This window comes from Typopeltis vanoorti, chromosome 17 (assembly GCF_054136105.1).
Source record: "Typopeltis vanoorti isolate ZY-2024b chromosome 17, IOZ_Tvanoo_1.0, whole genome shotgun sequence".
In the NCBI taxonomy this organism is placed as follows: Eukaryota; Metazoa; Arthropoda; class Arachnida; order Uropygi; family Thelyphonidae; genus Typopeltis; species Typopeltis vanoorti.
The window spans coordinates 112352244-112370790 of record NC_143565.1 but is presented as its reverse complement, the minus strand read 5'-3'; the positions used below and the strand labels follow the sequence as shown (position 1 = coordinate 112370790).

Below are 18547 nucleotides of genomic sequence, written 5' to 3'. Positions count from 1 at the left end.
CCACACAAGTCAGCGAATAAACTACCATCTAATTGCACTGCTTCATTTCTCTTAAGAACAATGGAAAAGTCACCAACAGGAAACTTCTTTACCACCTGGAGGAAAATCGCTACTTAGTGACCTACAATATGGATATCGAGACTCTCGATTCATAATGATCGTCTAGTCAACACCACTCATCTTTGGACTCACCCCAAGGAAAGATTTGGAGAAACTCATGTGGTTAATCTCGACATTCCTAATGCGATTTCATCTGGTCTGAAATAGAGGCTAGCTGCCTCAGTAAACTACCATTCTATAGTGAGCTTTCTGCTCCTCTGCAATTAAGTTGCCAAATTCCTTTCTGGTCGGTCACTGTGTGCCATGATAGATGGATTCCTCCTCAAAGATTTCCTCACCAATGTACGAGTATCCAAAGGTTCTGTAATTTTTCTTACTCTCTTCCTCCTGTACATATAAATGATCTCCTTTCATCGACTTCAAATCCTATCCATACTTTTGCTGATTGCACTACCCTCGATTCGTCTTTTTCATTTCATAAAAATAGTGTCCAATTATTAGAAGCCTGATGATCAACAATGACTAACTCTCTAAACTTGGCGCTCCTTACTATACTTCAATGGAGAGAGAAGACACGCACAAACTTCAATGCTTCCAAAACTCAGTCCTGTTGATTTCTCTCAAGAAAGTTCTCACATTAAGTCCTTTAACTTTCGATGATACTAAATATTCCAACTTAATCAGATCTGCCTTCTATGGCTGACCTATACCTTCAGTCTTTCCCAGAACACATACATATCTTTGCCAAAACATTCTGCGTGCTTTTCCACTAAAGGAACTACGTCTCCTCTGTACAAATTCTAACAGAGTAGAAATCCAAAATTCGCTTGGCCACGGAGAAGTATTGAGACACTTGGGAGGGAGGGTAATGCACCATACCTCGTTATGAGTGAATTATTGCTTGATGCTGTACGGAAGAGGGCAATCTAATTAATGATTCCTCTCTCACGTCTACTACAATTAATCTGATAGATGTCCGGTTTCAGCATCATACCTATTATATAGATACTTTCATGGACACTGCTCTGCTGAGCTGGCCTTTATCCTTCCTCTAGTTTCTTCCAAAACAGTAATAACCTAATCACCACCCATTACAGTCCAGCTTCAGATTCACCGAACTAACTACTCTTTCTCCTTTTTTTTCATTCAGCTCCTTCGGTTCTTTAGAACAGCCTCCGTCATCATGTCTTCCTCAAAGACAGCAACCTTCAGTTTTTCAACAAACAAACATGCCAACGGGTTTCTACTAAACAACCTCTTGTCCATTTTTTCATATTGGTACTGATGTGTTATAGATCTTACGACCATTTGTGCGGATAAAAACATTATGGAATGAACATTTTATCATCTATCAGGAATTCCGTAGGGTTACATATAGAAAGAAGAAAATACTAGGAATTGTAGTTCAGACCTGGTTTTTATGATTAGGCACATTTTTGTATCTATATTAGTTTGTCGAATAGAAATGGGGGTTCTGAACATATATATATGTTTTGAGGTCTCCTCAGATACTCACTGAGGAGACCTCGAAAAAGATTGAAACCGGTCTGGGTAGTGACCTCCCCCACCCACAATGTATACATCTCTTAGTGAGATGTGTTTTACATTATGGGAAATACTAAGAATAGTGATCAGATCTTTACCCACCTTTACAACGAGTTGCCCTGGTGTTGCACTACCTTTAGACTTGAACTACATTCAGGCGCAAATTTAACTGTTTTACTTACTTGGGAGAAGGAGGAAAAAAACCATGTTTATAAAATTACTTGGTATCCTTAATATTTTTTATCCCCAAAGTAAAAAACTTTTCACATATATATAAAATGATTTTTCCATTTACCTCCATGAAATGTTTTCACTACGAGTTGTTCGGACGGAGGGCCCATTCCCATTCTATTGAAGGCCCTGATTTGTATGGTGTAGCTGGTAGAAGGATGAAGACCTAACAGAAGATATTCGTATTCTGATTCTAGTTTTTCTAGATTAAGAGTTCGAAATGATAACTGATGGCTTGATAAACTGGAAGTTGTGTAGCCAATGTAGAAACCTCTTAAATCTCCATTCCACGAATCCTTCGGTGGTGGCTGTGGAGGAAAGAAATCAGGTGAGTACTGTTTTTATCATAAAAATTATTTTGATGGATGATTATTTAATAACAAATTAGATCAGTATACATAATGCACGTCAATTAATAGAAGAACAAAAACGGATTCCGAAAGTGAGAGTTTGCTTAAATTTATTATTTTTCAAAATTATTAATTGAAAATCGAATAAATTTTTAAAGAGAAATACACGCGGCTGTTATTAATTAAAAATAGTTTGAAAAAAATGAACAGACAAAATTTATTCAAGTATTAGCTGAAATATATCACATCAACTGTTAGAGTCAGTTCAAGAAATGTACAGAGTAAATAAAATAGCGATCAAATTAGAAAAAGCATCAGTTAGACAAGACATATCAAGACATATACAGTATATGTTAAAGATACCAAGAAAATTTATACTTGGTTTTAATCCTTTTCCCAAGTAGCAAAACAAAGTTTTGCGCGTGAAATATATTCATGTCTAAGCTACTTGTATATAGAGGCTAATGACTTCATATCACTTGCCTTAGTATGTATCCCATAATGCAAAGCACACCCCCTTTCGGGTGTGTATAATGCAATGCATAATGAGAAGGGCCCACTACCTAGACCGGTTTCGACCTTTAATGAGGTCTCATCAGTGGGAGGCAGGCGCAAACTTGACTTATTTGTCTGTTTGCTTACTTGGGAAATGGAGTAAAAACCAGGTTTAAAATAGTTTGGTATTTTTAACAAATATTATACCCAAGGTAAAAAACTTTCTACAACTATCTCTCATCCTGGGAGTTTTATTTAATAAGGTCAAAGCACCTTTTGGTAATTTGTTTTGGTAATGGTAAAATACTTATAAGCTCTGTATTACTTAACCTTGGTATTTCTAAGCCTGGCTCCCACTGATGAGACTTCAATAAAGGCTGAAATCGGTCTAGGTAGTGGCCCCTTGCCTTTAATGCATAGCATCATACATCTCCTCAAGGAGATGGGCTTTGCATTAAGGGTAAATATTAAGAATAGTGATCAGAGCTTATTGTAACTTTACCACGAGTTGCTTGGACTTGTACTACTTTACGGGTCAGTTAGACGTGCATTACATGCAGGCGCAAACTTGACTTATTTGTCTGTTTGCTTACTTGGGAAATTATTTAATATATCTACGAGTTAGATCGGTTATATATGATATAACTGACTAGACTATATATTAAATTATTATTATAAATTTGGCAGGTTTCTGATGTAACATACATATCGCAATTTAAAATAAAGGAAATCGTGCGTATTACAAGAAGTCTGAAGTGAGTTGATTCACGTTAATTAGGTGAATTGGTCATTGATTTGATTCATTCGTGAACTTCCATGTCTAGATGAGCATGACGAATCAGGCATGAGAATGCGGTCTGCACATATTAGAAAACGAAGTTAGAAGAAGAAGAAGATTGTGATCTGTCAGATTTGTAAAACTCTCTTACTACATAAAGAAATAAAGAAAGTAACAGTAAGAATTCTTTGGTACGGAGAGAGAGAGAGAGTATAATGCCCATTTTATGGTCTGCACTGCAGCCATTTTTAAAAATGAATTAACAATGATATCGGAGGTCCTTTTGCATTCTATTTTCCAATCTTAATTTTTCAGTAATAAGGACGGGCACGGATGACTGAGTGGACATCTCTGCAGTTCTTCAATTTGGCAATGGGTTGTATTCCTACTATGGCATAGATGTTTGAGCATGTTTTTCGATGGAGACGATTTTGATTTTCATTTTTTCTAACAGTATTATCTTACCCTTAGCTTAGCCGTCGAAAAAAAATACTAATATACTGTAGGGTTACAATGCTTCCTGGACGGGTTTCATATTAAAGAAGAATTAATTACACCAAGATAGCGCTTACCTTCCAAGATATCCTTATGAAGGTTGCTCCTTTTTCTTCGATTTTCATGTTCTTCGGAGACATTCCTGGCTCTGGAATAGTGAAAAGAGCACACTAAACCTGCATATGTTAAAATATGCTGTAAAACCAGTAGATACTAAAATTCAATGCAAGTAAAACTATATTTTATTATTTGCAATAGAATATATAAAATATGTCAAGTATATATTCTGACTTTCCTTTAATTTCTTTAAAGAAAATTCGAATTTCCAAAGTATGAAATCAGAAATCTATAATTACTGAAATAAGAGGTGTTTCGAAAAATATATTAACAAGGGATCTGATTGAAGGACTTTCAAAATAAATGCCAGGTATGAGATATTAGTCAACCCACATAGTCACGAAAGATATTTGCCTTTGTTCCACCGTGTTACCAACACATCATTATCTGTCCAGGAGGATAAAAAAAATATTGTCATGTGCCATTAAATAACAAAGAAACGACAGCGAATTGCACGTACTGTCGATTGCAATTTTTTTTCAAGATCTTCGCTCATTGTTTCTAAGAGACAGAAGTCACAAGTGACGGGTGCAAGAGTGGAATGTTCTAAGACTACTATTTTCACAGTTGCGGTTATTGGTTAGAACTTCCTAGCTGAATTCCGTAATCTTTGGTGTATGCACTTGCACTGTTTAGCACGGTGTGTCAGACATTATGTACAGTATATGTGACATCTTCACCTGGGACATTTGTGATGAATATCCAACCACAATGAGTGGAGTGTCACATTTTATCCAAGTAAGGGCAATAATGATATATATCGATCTGCAACTACCTTGACATATACAATATATAGTGTACGAGTATAAATATACTTTTGCTTCTAATATTGCAATATAATACTGTCTTTGATGTCATCCATTGAACTTCTAAGCCATTTCCTTTTTTTTTTAAATCTTTCTTGCAACTAGCCATAAAGGAACTGCAATTATCATCTCTAATCATGTGCCTAAAATGTAGTTACAACCTCTGTCTCCAAAAAGAAACCGAACTTTTCGAAAAGAGAAGAAACTAGTAGCGCCACCTGTTTTATCTTTTTGTTGTCGAAAGCGGCAACCTTCACTAGTGTTGTATCAACTCCTTATGACATTTGTTTCATTAAAAGCCGAGTTATAGTGCCAAGAGTGACAGTATGTTTTGACAAACGGTCGGTCGTCACGATATTCATGCCGTACGCGACGAATTCTTGATATCAATCTCTTCAAAACAAAACTCATCATTGACCATAAAGGAACTGCAAAAATGCCATTGGAATCGTAGAAACAAATCAGCATTGTCTTTACTTTTAACTTCTCCAAGCGACTTTTTTTCGGATGCCCCTCTTCTGGTGGTCTCCACTCACCACTCTGACGCTTTGTTTCGGGCTCATACTCAAAACACCACGTTTCGTCACCAGTAACGATCGTTTCAAGGAAATTTTGAGTCCTTACGAGCGGTTTTAATGAGGTCCTTGCAGTGTTCAATTCAATTCGATACACTTTTTGGTCGTCGGTCAACTTGCGGGGAACAAATCACGATTCAATTTACGAAGGCACAAACCCTCGGTCCAAATGTTGTGCACAGTTGATTTTGAAATACCGAATTCATCTTCAATAAATCTCACGGACGATTTCAGGTTTTCTTTAATGAAATCACGCACTTTTTGGATGTTAACTTCGCTCAGTCCAGTTTTTGGACGGCCCGGCTTTTTGTCGTCCTCAAGCGTCTCACGACCACTTTAAAATCGCTTAAACCACTGGTAAATAAACTTTAGTAAGTGATATGCATTCATGACCATATGCGTTTTGAAACATTTGATGCGTTTCGGTAAAACGTTTACCAAGTTAACACAAAAGTCAATCGCAGCTCTCTGAAACTCATTTTCCGACCGTTCGTCAAAACACACTGTCACTCTTGGCACTAGAACTCGGCTTCTAATGAAACAATGTCATAAACAGTAGATACAACACTAAGTTCGATTTCTTATTGGACAGAGGGTGCATTTCCATTATTTTGACAATTGGTAACGACTGGTAGTTAGTTAACGAGTGGAATGATGTCTTGATATGTCCATTTGGTTTTCCACATACGCATGTATGACCATAATATGAAAGCGTGCAGGTGTTTAAACATAGTGTTTCGCATTCCATGCATATGAAACAAACAGTGGCACTGACAATGGCATTTTAAGTCGTACTGAAAGAAGCTTCTTTTACTTAGTCTTTTAAACTAGATTGATATCCATAAATTTCTTTTTTAGGTCGTATAATTATTTTCTTGAATTCTGAAGTATAATCATTGTTATTATAGAAATATATTCGTAAATAACAGAAACTCTTTTATTCCATGTAGAATTCCACATTATTCCACACTGACTATCTTTGTATATGTTTCTATCTTGCTCAGTTTTCATGGTCCTACGAGTAAATGAGAGACCAATATTTTCTTTACGATAATTAATTGCATCCACAAGTCCCTGCAAATCTTGTACTCATACGGCTAGAGTTGAGGGGGAAGTACCAATATACTCACGTTAGATTTCAATAGATGCAGGAGGTTTTAGGAAATTCATACAAATACTGGAATTGAGTTTGAGGCGTTACATACAAAGGGAGATTGTTTCATTTCACTTTTAGTGACGATTACCTATAAAACGTCTAATGCTTTCATGGAGCACAGCAGGCATCATACGTTGAATATCTGGATGAATCAGTAACTTAGCAGCCATTAAATAACTTAATGCTTTCTTCTTTATGGAGTTGAAAATTTTAGAATATTCTTCTTCCATCTGGGTCACTATTTCTCGTGGAGAATAATATGCTACTGACGTGAGGATTTGGGAGTAACTTACCCAGGAGAATAAAAAAAAATTCTTGGGTATCTAAAGACATATCATAAAATATTTATTTCAAGAAATATAAAGATTAATCTTGTTCTATTGGAAAAATCATATATTGTCACCTATCTTATTATTATCAAGGAAAGGTGTCTTTGAAAAATTCTTTTTCCTTCTGGGAGAAACAGAACAATATTATCAGACCAACCCCATTAAAGAATGATTTCGAGATCGATATTTAATGATGTGGAGAACAAAGTTTTGGAGATTGTGTTAGGTTGAATCATAAATAGCGCAATGCTATCAGAGAAATTCTGAAGTTCAATCCAGTTATAAAAATATACTAAAATACAGAAAAACGTGTGGATAAAAGAAGAGAACGTTGATGAATCATAGCACTAGCCGCGTCATTTGAGATCAGGGATTCATCTAACCACATTTACAAGTAAATAAAGAAACTTTTGGCAAATTGCCAAAGAAAGAAGGCAAACCTTAATGCAAAATCTGATGGCGTATATTAGGAATAATCAAGAGATTTCCGGGAACCTAGACAATTATTTCATGACATCTACCAAAAAGTGAGCTAAATAAAAAAGAGATCTTTAGTGGGCTCTAAGCGGTTAATTCGTAGCTGTGATAGTTTCCGTGTCTGTTATATCTTTGTGTGTGTTTACCGGCCGATTTGTCTTTTTTACAGAAGGAAGTTTCAGGGAGATCCTCCCACTCTTGCTGTCACTATCCGAAATTGAATAAAAAACAATGATTCAGTTGATATGGTTATAAAATATTTTATTCACAGAGGCTAGAAAATAGTCATAAAACCGATATTTGAGTTTCGGACAAGATTAAAGGTTTGGGGAAATTTACTTTCCTTACCGTTACAGAAGTTTTGTTTTTTTGGCGCTATAAAGGTTACTTCAAACCATACAGAAATTAAAAGATACTTCAGAAATGAAAGTAATTTTCTTCTTATACTACTCGGATACTGTTCTGGCCACGTCATAAATTTAGCTTAATCCTTTATCGAAGTGTAAGCAAACAAAGTTTGCACCTGAAGTATCTTCAGGCCTGAGGCAACTCGTTGTAAAGATGGACCAGGCTCTCATCACTCCTTGTCTTAGTATCTCCTATAATGCTATGCATTAAGGGAAGGGCCACTACCCAGACCAGTTTCGACCTTTATTGAGGTCTCGTCAGTGGAAGCCAGACACAGAAGTGGTGATACTAAGGTGGAAGCAATGGAGAGGTCATATTTACCTATACGGGTTGCCAAAAGGTGTCTCACCTTATTATTAAATTCCTCTGGATTTAGAGAAAGATTTTGGAAGTTTTTTTGCACTTGGTTAGACTATAATAAATTTAGTTTAATCCTTTATCCAAGTGTAAGCAAACAAACTTTGTGCCTGAAGTATCTTCAAGGCTGAGGCAACTCGTGGTAAAGGTGGATCAAGCTCTCATCACTACTCGTCTTAATATCTCCTATAATGCTAGGCACATCTCCTTGAAACACCTCCAAAAAACAACATTTTTTGGAAGTTTTTAAAGTATCTAGATACGTGGTTCATTTGCGACTTAAATATCCGAAGTTGACATTTTTTATTTTCACATGTGAAAGCAAAAGATTTTGTTTAAAATTAGCAGTTTAAAATTAGGATAACAATCAGCTTGATGTACTATTCGAGAGTATTCTTGAAATACAAGAGTACAGTTCAAGCATGCTTTTACCGCTAGGTCATTCATTACTAAGCGATGGTGATACCACACAGCGATTATACTATATTTATCTCGTAGAGTGCGTATCTAGAATATATATCGTTCATTTTTTTCATTACGCATATCATAGTTAGGATGATATTCAGCCTGTATCTCCACTGGTGACAGAATGTCTTTTACACTGCGGGAGGGTTGGGACTATTTATTCCATGAAGACTCATTCATATTGGAAGAGGGTATATAGATTTGCATGAATGGATATGTGAAGAGAATCACAAACATCAATACCCAAGATAGGATTCGAACCCGCAGCCTTTTGGCTGGACGCTAAGAACTCGATTGGCATATGGCGTAATATAATCTCATTTAGATGGGAGATGAATTTCATTTCCCAGTGTTGATTCAGGTTTGAGGTCTAAAGTGATTTGAAAAAGTTTCAAACATTTGGTCTCTAGAACGAAACGCAACGTTCGGGATTATCTAACTCTTAGGCTATCTATAGTACTGATGTGCTATAAGTTTACAACGATTTGTGGGTAAAATTCATATAAATTACTATTTCGTGAGAACGTGTACCATTTAGTGGAGTCCCGATTCCAAGAATCACAGGAATGCAGTTCTAGTGAAATCGTTGAAGAACGTTCACAATAACTCGATTCCTGACTTCTCTTGCTACAGAGTTGTTTCATCTAGGAACATGGCAGCGATTAGTGCTACCGATGGAGTATATACATGCTAACAAAAACAATACAATGAATACACTGAAGAGTTTCAGTTTAAGTATATTCTTAATTCTTAATCCAAAGCATGAACCCAACCTTTCTCATGTAAAGAATTGTATTTTCTTTAAAGACTATTTCTCCTCAAAAGGATGGAAACATACAGGACAGCATACAAGCACTGATAAAATGCAGTCACCTAGCTAAATAAACAGAAACACGCATTCTCACTGATCAAATATTTTCTTTTCAATTCAATTCAGGTTTGAAATAAGTAGGGTTAGTAATGTCATCGGAAATGCGGCCCTAGAGTTACTGTAGATTTAATGGATTTCGCCAAAGTTCAGCAAATGAGTTTTCAATTCAGCATAACTAAAACACAGGTTCAATCATATTTTATAAATTAATGTAAGATGAATGTCTATGCGTTCCTATTCAAAACACATTGATAGATTAATGCGCCTATTCAGAAATTTAAATGCTTTATGGTGTACGAATTTAATTTATAATATAAGAAATCATGAACTCACACCTTCCTCATGTGTCGCCACTACAATGACATTAGAGGGGGATCCTCTTCCAACTTCGTTTTCTGCCAGCACTTGAAATTCATAAGTGGTGTGTGGACGAAGGCTGGAAACGTGAAAGGAGTTCTGGGTCCCAGTAATTTTCATTTCCCTCAACTTAGAACTTTGAGATGCACGATCACCTGAGAATGGAAATAAAAAAGCGAGAAAATATGAACATAAAGCGAGAAAATATGAACATAAAGCGAAAGAAAATAGTAGACGTTTAGTTTTCTACAAGGAACAAAGTGTAATTAACGTTATAACAGGAAAAATGGCAGTGCGAGGAAAATAATTCCTGGATTTTCGAAAATTAAGTTTACAACATTTAAAGTCAGGGTAGCATCTTGAAATCATGCTAACTTTTACCTGATGCTTTTGCTGCATAGATGATGAAGTAGGCAGAAATGGGACTATTTCCATTGTAGGGATGGTTCCAGATCAGTCTGACACTGCTACTCCAAACATCTGTGGCCGAAAAGTCTTTCGGGGAACCTGGACGCTCTGGAAAGGCAAAGTAAGATTATAATTACTTAAAATTATTTAGATCTCTCTCTCTCTCTCTACCCCTCCCCCATATTCCGGGTCTTTTTCCTTTCATTAAATGAAATTAATTTGTTTAGAATAGGTATATGCGAAGAGTCAAATACTTCAAATGAAACGAACTCAGATATAAAAATTGCCTCCAATGTTAATTTCTTAGACTTTTTATTAATAAACAATATCATTCGCATTACTAATCAGTAATGTGAAACAAAAGTGTAATAAAATAATCAAGAATGATTTTTTCGTACATTAAAGACAATAGAATTAGAAAACATTTTCCTTTAATAAATAATATTAATAAAAAATCGAAAAATATTCGAAGTTTCAGAATTATATATGTATATATAATAATTCATGAGATAAGTTCGTAACAATATAATATTGGACACTCATATGCATGTCGATCAAAGCAATTATATCCCTAGAATCGAAGATTACAGAGAGGTGCAATAATATTAATCAAATCTATTCCAATAATAGCGAAATAATAACATATTAACTGCAAAATGTATCTGCATATTATTTACGTATTATATTGCGAATAATACAAAGTAGGCTAACATATATGATCAAGATAAAATATACAAAAGAAATCGCCTTTCAGCATTTTGCAGAGTTTTTCATTCTCTCTACAATTAATAAAAAACCATTTGACAGCTGTTCTAATTTATAATTATCTCCAGGAAGTAACTGCTTAAAGAAATAGAAATATGCCAGAAATAGAGATATATATATAATATCTGCAATTTCTGCACATTATTGTTTCATGTTTCTTAATGAGATTTATCAAAGTGGTTTTTGATATATTAATAACGAAGTTGGTGATCTGGTTCAAATCATATTTCCAGTTACCTTTCTGAGGAAATTAGATAAATAATAATAATAATATTATTATTACGTGACACCTCCAGGGAGTCCAAAGACTTATTGAGGGACGGCACCTACTATACAACTCTGTCTCCACCACTCAATCCACCAACTACAACGAACCGCAGCTACCATCATCATCTACACCATAGGTTCCCAAAGTGGGCGGTACCGCCCCCCAGTGGGCGCTGAAGCCTTCTAAGGGGGGCTATAGTGGGATCAGAAGCATTTGGGGGCGTTCAGGCGGTCGGTGGCTCTTTATAGAAGAAATTAATAATATATATTTACAAATTAATTATTTTCGTGATTTTGCGATTAGATAATCATTTAAAATTTAAATATTGCATTTTAATTCATCTTATGCCCGTCTTACACGATCATTTTTTTTAATCAATTTTCTATTTCAATTATTTAATCATTTGAAAATTTACCATGTTAGATAGAAATAGATGTCAATTTTCTATGTCAATGAGAAAATAGAGCATGTATATATGTGTGTATATAATAGGTTATGTTTGCAGTAGCAAATATATTCGTTATATTTCATTTCAAAATATATATAAAATATATAAAACCACTTTTTTAATTGATTTGTACAAAAATAAACCCAATTTTATATAATTTAATATTACGAGTAAAAATAATAATGGCAAGAAAGAAATAAAATCGTAAATTTTAGTTAGCCTAGTTAGTACTAACTTATATTGCTAACTAGAGGGAAAAAACAAAGCAAATATTATTCGAAACTTATTATACTGTTTTCTGTGGTTATGTTTTGTAGGTTTTGTTGTTTATATCTTGTGTAATTATTTTATTTATTAATTATTATTTATAATTATTCGGACAATGTCGTGGTCGGATGAACAAAATGCGCTTGCGTGCAAAATAAAAAATTGAACGTGTCATACAGGTTTTTTTAACTTCTATTTTTTATATACTTAAAAAATGTATTCATTTTTTGCTATTTTAAAAATTGATCGTGCCATACAGGCTTTAGTCTATCCACGCAGCAGACGAGTCTTAACTAGTAGTATGTCGGTCAACTATTACATAGGTAATTCACTCAATTCAGCATGTTTTGACAGGAATATGGGTGCTTGCAGTGACTTGTTCAAAGCACGAGTACGATGGTATCGCAAACAAGTCAACGCATGCAAGTCGATTCGAGCTAGATTTCAAATCTATAAAGACCAGTGGTTTAGGAATAAGTTTCATTATTTTTTGTGTGCTTTTCCAACAATCATCAGTCGAAAGTGTGATAGATAAGTGGATTCATACAAACTGTAAATTAAATCTTTTATTTTGTGAATATTTTTGCAAATTTTATTACTTCATTATGTCTGAATATAAGAAGAAATGTCGACAGTACAGTATTGAGTATTTGAAATATGGTTTTATTCAGTATCAAATATTTGAAATATGGTTTTATTCAAACTGTTATAATGGGAGGCGTTACAAAATTTATGTCTTGCAAAGTGGGAGGTGGCCCTAGTATTTTCACAGACAATCAATCACAAACATCCATTCCCATGGCGGGGAACCTGCAGCCTTTTGGCAGGAGAGCGGATACGCTGACCACTCGGCCAACCTGACCTGCTTATGTTTTAAATATTTTGAACTACAAAGAATTTTAAGCTATCCATAAAGGGAAAATAAATATAATTTTAAATATGCTTATGGATCTAAATGTCTAAACAAACAGATTAGTCTCCATTGTAATGAAGACACATCTCTCTCCTTTTACAGCCATGGTTCCACCGAATCAACTATACCAACGGATAGCAAATTATATTCACTCTCCCACATCATCATCGCCACCAACACTACTAGCCAAAGTTACCTTTTCTAACTCAATGATTCAATTCAGTTAATTCAAAACATAGAATGATTTCTTATGAATGTAGTTTCAGTCTCAGAGAATTATTACATTTACTTTCATTAGACATATAAAATAATTTTGACATAATTCTTAACGGTAATACTTAAAAATGGTGGTAACTTCTGTTATATCCATTTCTTACCTATAACACTGACACGAATCGCAGTCATACTACTACCAAAAGTATTTTTTCCAACGCACGTATAGAGGGCACTGTCATTACTTTCTGTTCTTTCTATGACCATGGAAGATGTAATTCCTGCATCTGTCAGCAAGTTGACGATTTTTATTCTACAAAGATATAAATCAAAGAAAAAAGCAGTTGAAATTTATGTTGGATTTTATTAAAATACTATATTGATCATGTACTACGTTTAAAATGAACATATGTATAGAGACCTAAAAACTAAATAGTACTCTTACCGTCCGTCTGATGATGTCTTTATCTGACGTTTCCCAATTTCCCAAAACAATTCCAAAGGACTGTCTCCACTGACGTTACATACAATCTCAGTTCTCTCACCTTTTTTCACTGTTTTTCCAGAGGCAGACAGTTTTGCTACAGGTGGAACTAGAAAAGCACTCAATTACCATCATGATAATGTACAGAACAACTTTAAAAGTTATCATTATCAGAATGCTACCGATAAACTAAATTTTTAATTTATTTATCATTTCGTTCAATAAAATGTATAATTAAATGTGAAATGTAACTCACCTTGAACTTCTAAACGCACAGTTTTCTTCAAGCCGTCTCCCACACCATTTATTACCTCACACGAATAAAAACCTTCATCTTCTTTCCTGATCTCTGAGATAATCAGAGATCCATCGTCCTGAGTTCTCCAGCGGCTACCCGATACTGGCTCCATTTTTTGCGTACTCAGTCCTAAGGTTACATAACAAAGTGTTGGTATTTGTTTTCCTCTGAACCACACTTCCGTTTCTTCATTATTAAAAAATTCACGTTATTTGCAGAATAAAAATACATATCTGAAAAAATTATATTTTTGTTAATTTCAATATCGAACCGCATTTACTGAAAGAACTGGAATTTTATAATTACCTTTAGTCTTTTTCCAACTGGTTGTTGGTGCAGGATTTCCCGTGGCATCGCAGTTAAGAACTAATTTCTTCCCCGAAAGGACTGAAGTGTCATAAGGCTGTCGGACCCATGTGGGAGGAACTGAAAATATTTAAAAAAGTTTCAAATGAATGTTTTAACAGCAAAATCATGATTATAAATATACATAAAACAAAGTTTTGTCAACATCTATTAAAGAAGATGCATACCCACTAAAAACAAAACTCACCCATCACCTTAAGTTTCGTTAGAAATTTATCTGTACCAATCATATTGGATACGATGCAAGTATAGTTCCCAGCATGCTCTTCTTTCACAGAGGCTATTGTAAAGGCAGAGGTGAAATCATCATGTCTACGAACTGAGACATCTGAAGTTTCTACCAGGGGCTGGCCGTTTTTCACCCAATGAAAAGTAGCTGGAAGATCCCCTTCAGTGATAGTGCAAAATACTTGATATCGTTGACTTCTTTGAAGACTCACTTCTGGAAGCACTGGAGCTAGTTTAGGTGGCACTGGTAAAAAAATCCATAAGTTTTTCAATCAACTGTAAAACTGCTTTCATTATTTAATTAACATTTTCATTGTATATATATATTAAATGATTAAGCGTTTTACCTATTACAAGTTGTAATATCTAAAATTTATAGCAATGCAGATTATTGGGGATACGCAATTTCAGGATTAGTAGGGATAAAAAGCGAAGCGAGAATTAGTCTGATAATGAAGACAAAAGACTAATTTTATTGCAAAGCATGAGTAGCATCATCGGCGCATGATTCGCCTTAAATAGAACTGTTTATACAGTGATGATGTGTCAGAAATAGTAGAACATCATTTATTTCTGTTTCCTGAAATGATATTTATATATCATTTCAGGAAATGATATATATATATATATATATCCGTTAATTCCTCGCATATATAAAACCACACACATGAATATTTCAGATGAAGAAAAAAGCATCCTTAGTAAAGGTCTAAACTTTATTCCTTCCCCAAAATTTATACCAAAGGAGACACTACTTACAAAAATAGAAAAAGCTACTTCTTTACTCCCTCCACAAGATGCAAAACCTCTACGTATTGAATCAATCTTTATTATCAATAACGCAAAACCACCTGCAGATAACATTACTTTAACAGAAAGCAAAGCTATTAAAAGTTTAAAAAACAACAGAGATATAATTATCCTTCCTGCGGATAAAGGCAATGCGGCAGTCATCCTCAACTGTGAAGATTACCAGAATAAAATGCTTGAATTACTACAAGATGATACTTACTCAATACTCGAAAGAGATCCAACTCGTGAACTTCAAAATCGTACAAAGAACTTATTAAAAACAACCACTAAATTATCCCGAAACGTTCGCTTATCTCTACGCTCTCTCCATCCGTTAATTCCTCGCATATATGGGAGGATGTTCCTAAAATTCATAAAGAGAACACCCCACTACGCCCTATTGTAGAAGGTATCAATTCTCCGGCGTACAACCTTTCAAAATATATTGCCAAATACCTCAAAATTTTTTCAGGCAAGTCACCATCCTTTATCAAGAACATTACAGATTTTGTTACATACATCAAGGATATAACAGTTAATGAAGATGAAATCATGGCTAGCTTGGACATAACTTCTCTGTTCACTAATGTCCCAACAGATGAAGTCCTAACATTACTCAAGGACAAGTTATCCAAAAACATTTTAGCCTTGCTTACACATTGCATCAAGTCCGGTTGCTTAAGATTTCAAGATACTATATACAAGCAAAATCATGGACTGGCTATGGGTAATCCTTTATCCCCTGTAGAGAATTTTGAAACCAAGGCTATCTCTTACTTTATATTAACACATAAGTTTGGAAACGCAATGTAGATGATGTCTTCATTATTTGGAGCCATGGACATGATTCCCGTATGGTTTTCCTCTAACATCTCAATAGCCGACATCATAGTATTAAGTTTACTGCCGAGCTTGAAACGGATAATTCCCTGCCTTTTCTTGATGTCAAACTAATATGCTCTTCTGGTAAACTAAAAATATCGATATATAGAAAGCCCACAGATACCAACAGATATCTACATAGTCAGTCCCATCACTTCCCTCCTCATAAGCTTGGAATAATTTCTATCTTGGGATATAGAGCCCGTTCTCTTCTGGATAACCCAAATGAACTTCTTACAGAAATAAACCATCTCAAAACGTCTTTCAAAGTTAATGGATATTCCAAGAAAATCATTGACAAATTCCTTCTTAATCCTCCTAGACATCACTCAGAAGAAACAAATAGATTCAGAGGCAATATATCTATTCCTTAAATAAGTACTGTTGCACACAAATTAGCAAAAGTTCTAAGAAAATACAATATCAGAACCTTGTTCACTCCGCTTCCAAAGATCCGTTTCTTAATAAGCCACCCAAAACCTTGTCATCATCATCTCAAACACCCTGGTGTATGTAAAATATTGTGTGATTGTGATATTCCTTATTTTGGGCAGACAGACAAATCTGTTGAATTGCGTATGGAGGAACACATGAGGGACATTACTTTCAAGAGACAGCGAGCCAGTGCATTATTAAGTCATATCCTTTTCTCGGCTAATCCTAATGATGAAAGCCAATTTTTAAATCACAAAGTCTGCTGGGAAAAATCTACTAACATCTTCCGTTGCAATAATGAACTAGAGAGAAAAATCGTGGAATCTAGGGAAATCATCTTCAATCCTGTTCATCTAAATAATAACTTGAACTACAATCTCCCAGATAGTCATTCAGCTGTAATCATGTACTGGCGTTCACGAGATGCTACTAGCACTTACTTTCCCAACAATACAACAAACGAAAGAACAGCTTTAAATACAACCACAACGATTTAATGTCAGTTATGTATAGAGACTCTCTATGGTGTTGATAGTTTATTTAAGCTTCAGTGTTTTAGTGTTTTTTCTTTTTTTAAAATTTTTTTATAATGTCACCTGATGAAGGCTGTTACAAGCCGAAACTAGTCGTGTTTTTATATTAAAACCTTTTTACTTAAATCTCGGTTCTAATGATTCAATTCTTTTTAAATATATATATATATATATATAGAAAAAATGAATTCACCAAATTAAGAATTTAAATGAGTTGACACTAATGACCTGTTGTATACACAGCAAGTAAGCAACATAATGGTTTATTAGCCGTTTAGTTTTAAAGCGTCATCAGATGTAGAACAGCGATAACTAACTGCATTTCCCCCTTTTTTTATTAGTTATCGGGTCTACATCTCCTACACCTATTAATTATATACCATCTCAGTTCTGATCAAATCCTAGCTATCGAAGTGCTATGTCATCCTTACCTTCAAAAATGCGCACAAGTATGTCAAATTAATAATCTGTATTTAATACATTTCCATTTAATTAGTATCACTTTAACCTAGTTGGATAAAAAAAGAGACTGCTCCATTATCAATGAGAACTTTGCTTTCTTCGTATACATTTTTGTTTGTTTTAGAATAAACCATCTGTTTCTGTAAATTAAGCTACTGGAGTGAACCTTCTATGTATGGTAGCTCTAAATATTATTTATAGGAGTTACACGACTGAAACAACCAGTATATAAATCGATTGATCAGTATATTTTTGTCAATATACAGACAATAGGCAACGAAATATGAATGAGTAGCAATGCGAAAGCAATGAGGGCATTGTGACATCTGTCCTCGCAAATACGTTTATGCCAGTTAAATAAATAAATAAATAAATAAACATAATTTGAAGTGCACTTTATTCTCTCACGACATTTCCCAATATAGAGCCTCCTGACTAGGTCGGTATTGACGATGCCTTTAAGTGGGAGAGACGTCCTAGATGGGATTAAAACCCAAGTTTCAATCCCATCTAGGACGAGACGAGAAGCACTTTTATAAAACGGTTTTTCAGTTGAAGGTGAGTTAGCTTGTTTCATATGGAGGTGACAGTGTTTTCCTTCCCGAAAGTAGGGATGTTTCATTGCTTAATTAGGCAAACAGGTCAAAAGAACACACCCATCTTACGTACAACAATGAAACTGTTGTACGTAAGGTGAGTGAGTGTTTAGAGTAAGGATAGCTACTTTACCTTATTAAACTTATAGTTACGAAAGCCAAGCATACTTGCCCTAAGCACCACTAATGATGATTTATCAAATTAATTTTCCTCCCTTTCAATACATTTTTATCACTGATTAAGTTTTTATAAATTTTTGAAACTAGTCGTAGTAAAACTTTTCAAGTTGTTTCCAGAACCATTTTCAAAGGCGACT

At 34.6% G+C, this 18547-nt stretch overlaps 1 protein-coding gene across 1 annotated transcript in view; it reads right to left on the bottom strand.

The window, feature by feature from the left end:
• LOC150097797 (cell adhesion molecule Dscam1-like) overlaps window positions 1-18547 on the bottom strand; it is a 43684-nt gene that overhangs the window by 18812 nt on the left and 6325 nt on the right. Inside the window, exons 2-10 of the mRNA XM_090406992.1 lie at window positions 14490-14774; window positions 14243-14362; window positions 13895-14122; window positions 13600-13747; window positions 13319-13467; window positions 10254-10388; window positions 9851-10027; window positions 4032-4102; window positions 1901-2144 (exon numbers count right to left, since the gene is read on the bottom strand). Of these exons, the coding sequence (XP_090263118.1) occupies window positions 1901-2144; window positions 4032-4102; window positions 9851-10027; window positions 10254-10388; window positions 13319-13467; window positions 13600-13747; window positions 13895-14122; window positions 14243-14362; window positions 14490-14774 (1557 nt within the window). The remainder of the gene's footprint in view (window positions 1-1900; window positions 2145-4031; window positions 4103-9850; window positions 10028-10253; window positions 10389-13318; window positions 13468-13599; window positions 13748-13894; window positions 14123-14242; window positions 14363-14489; window positions 14775-18547) is intronic.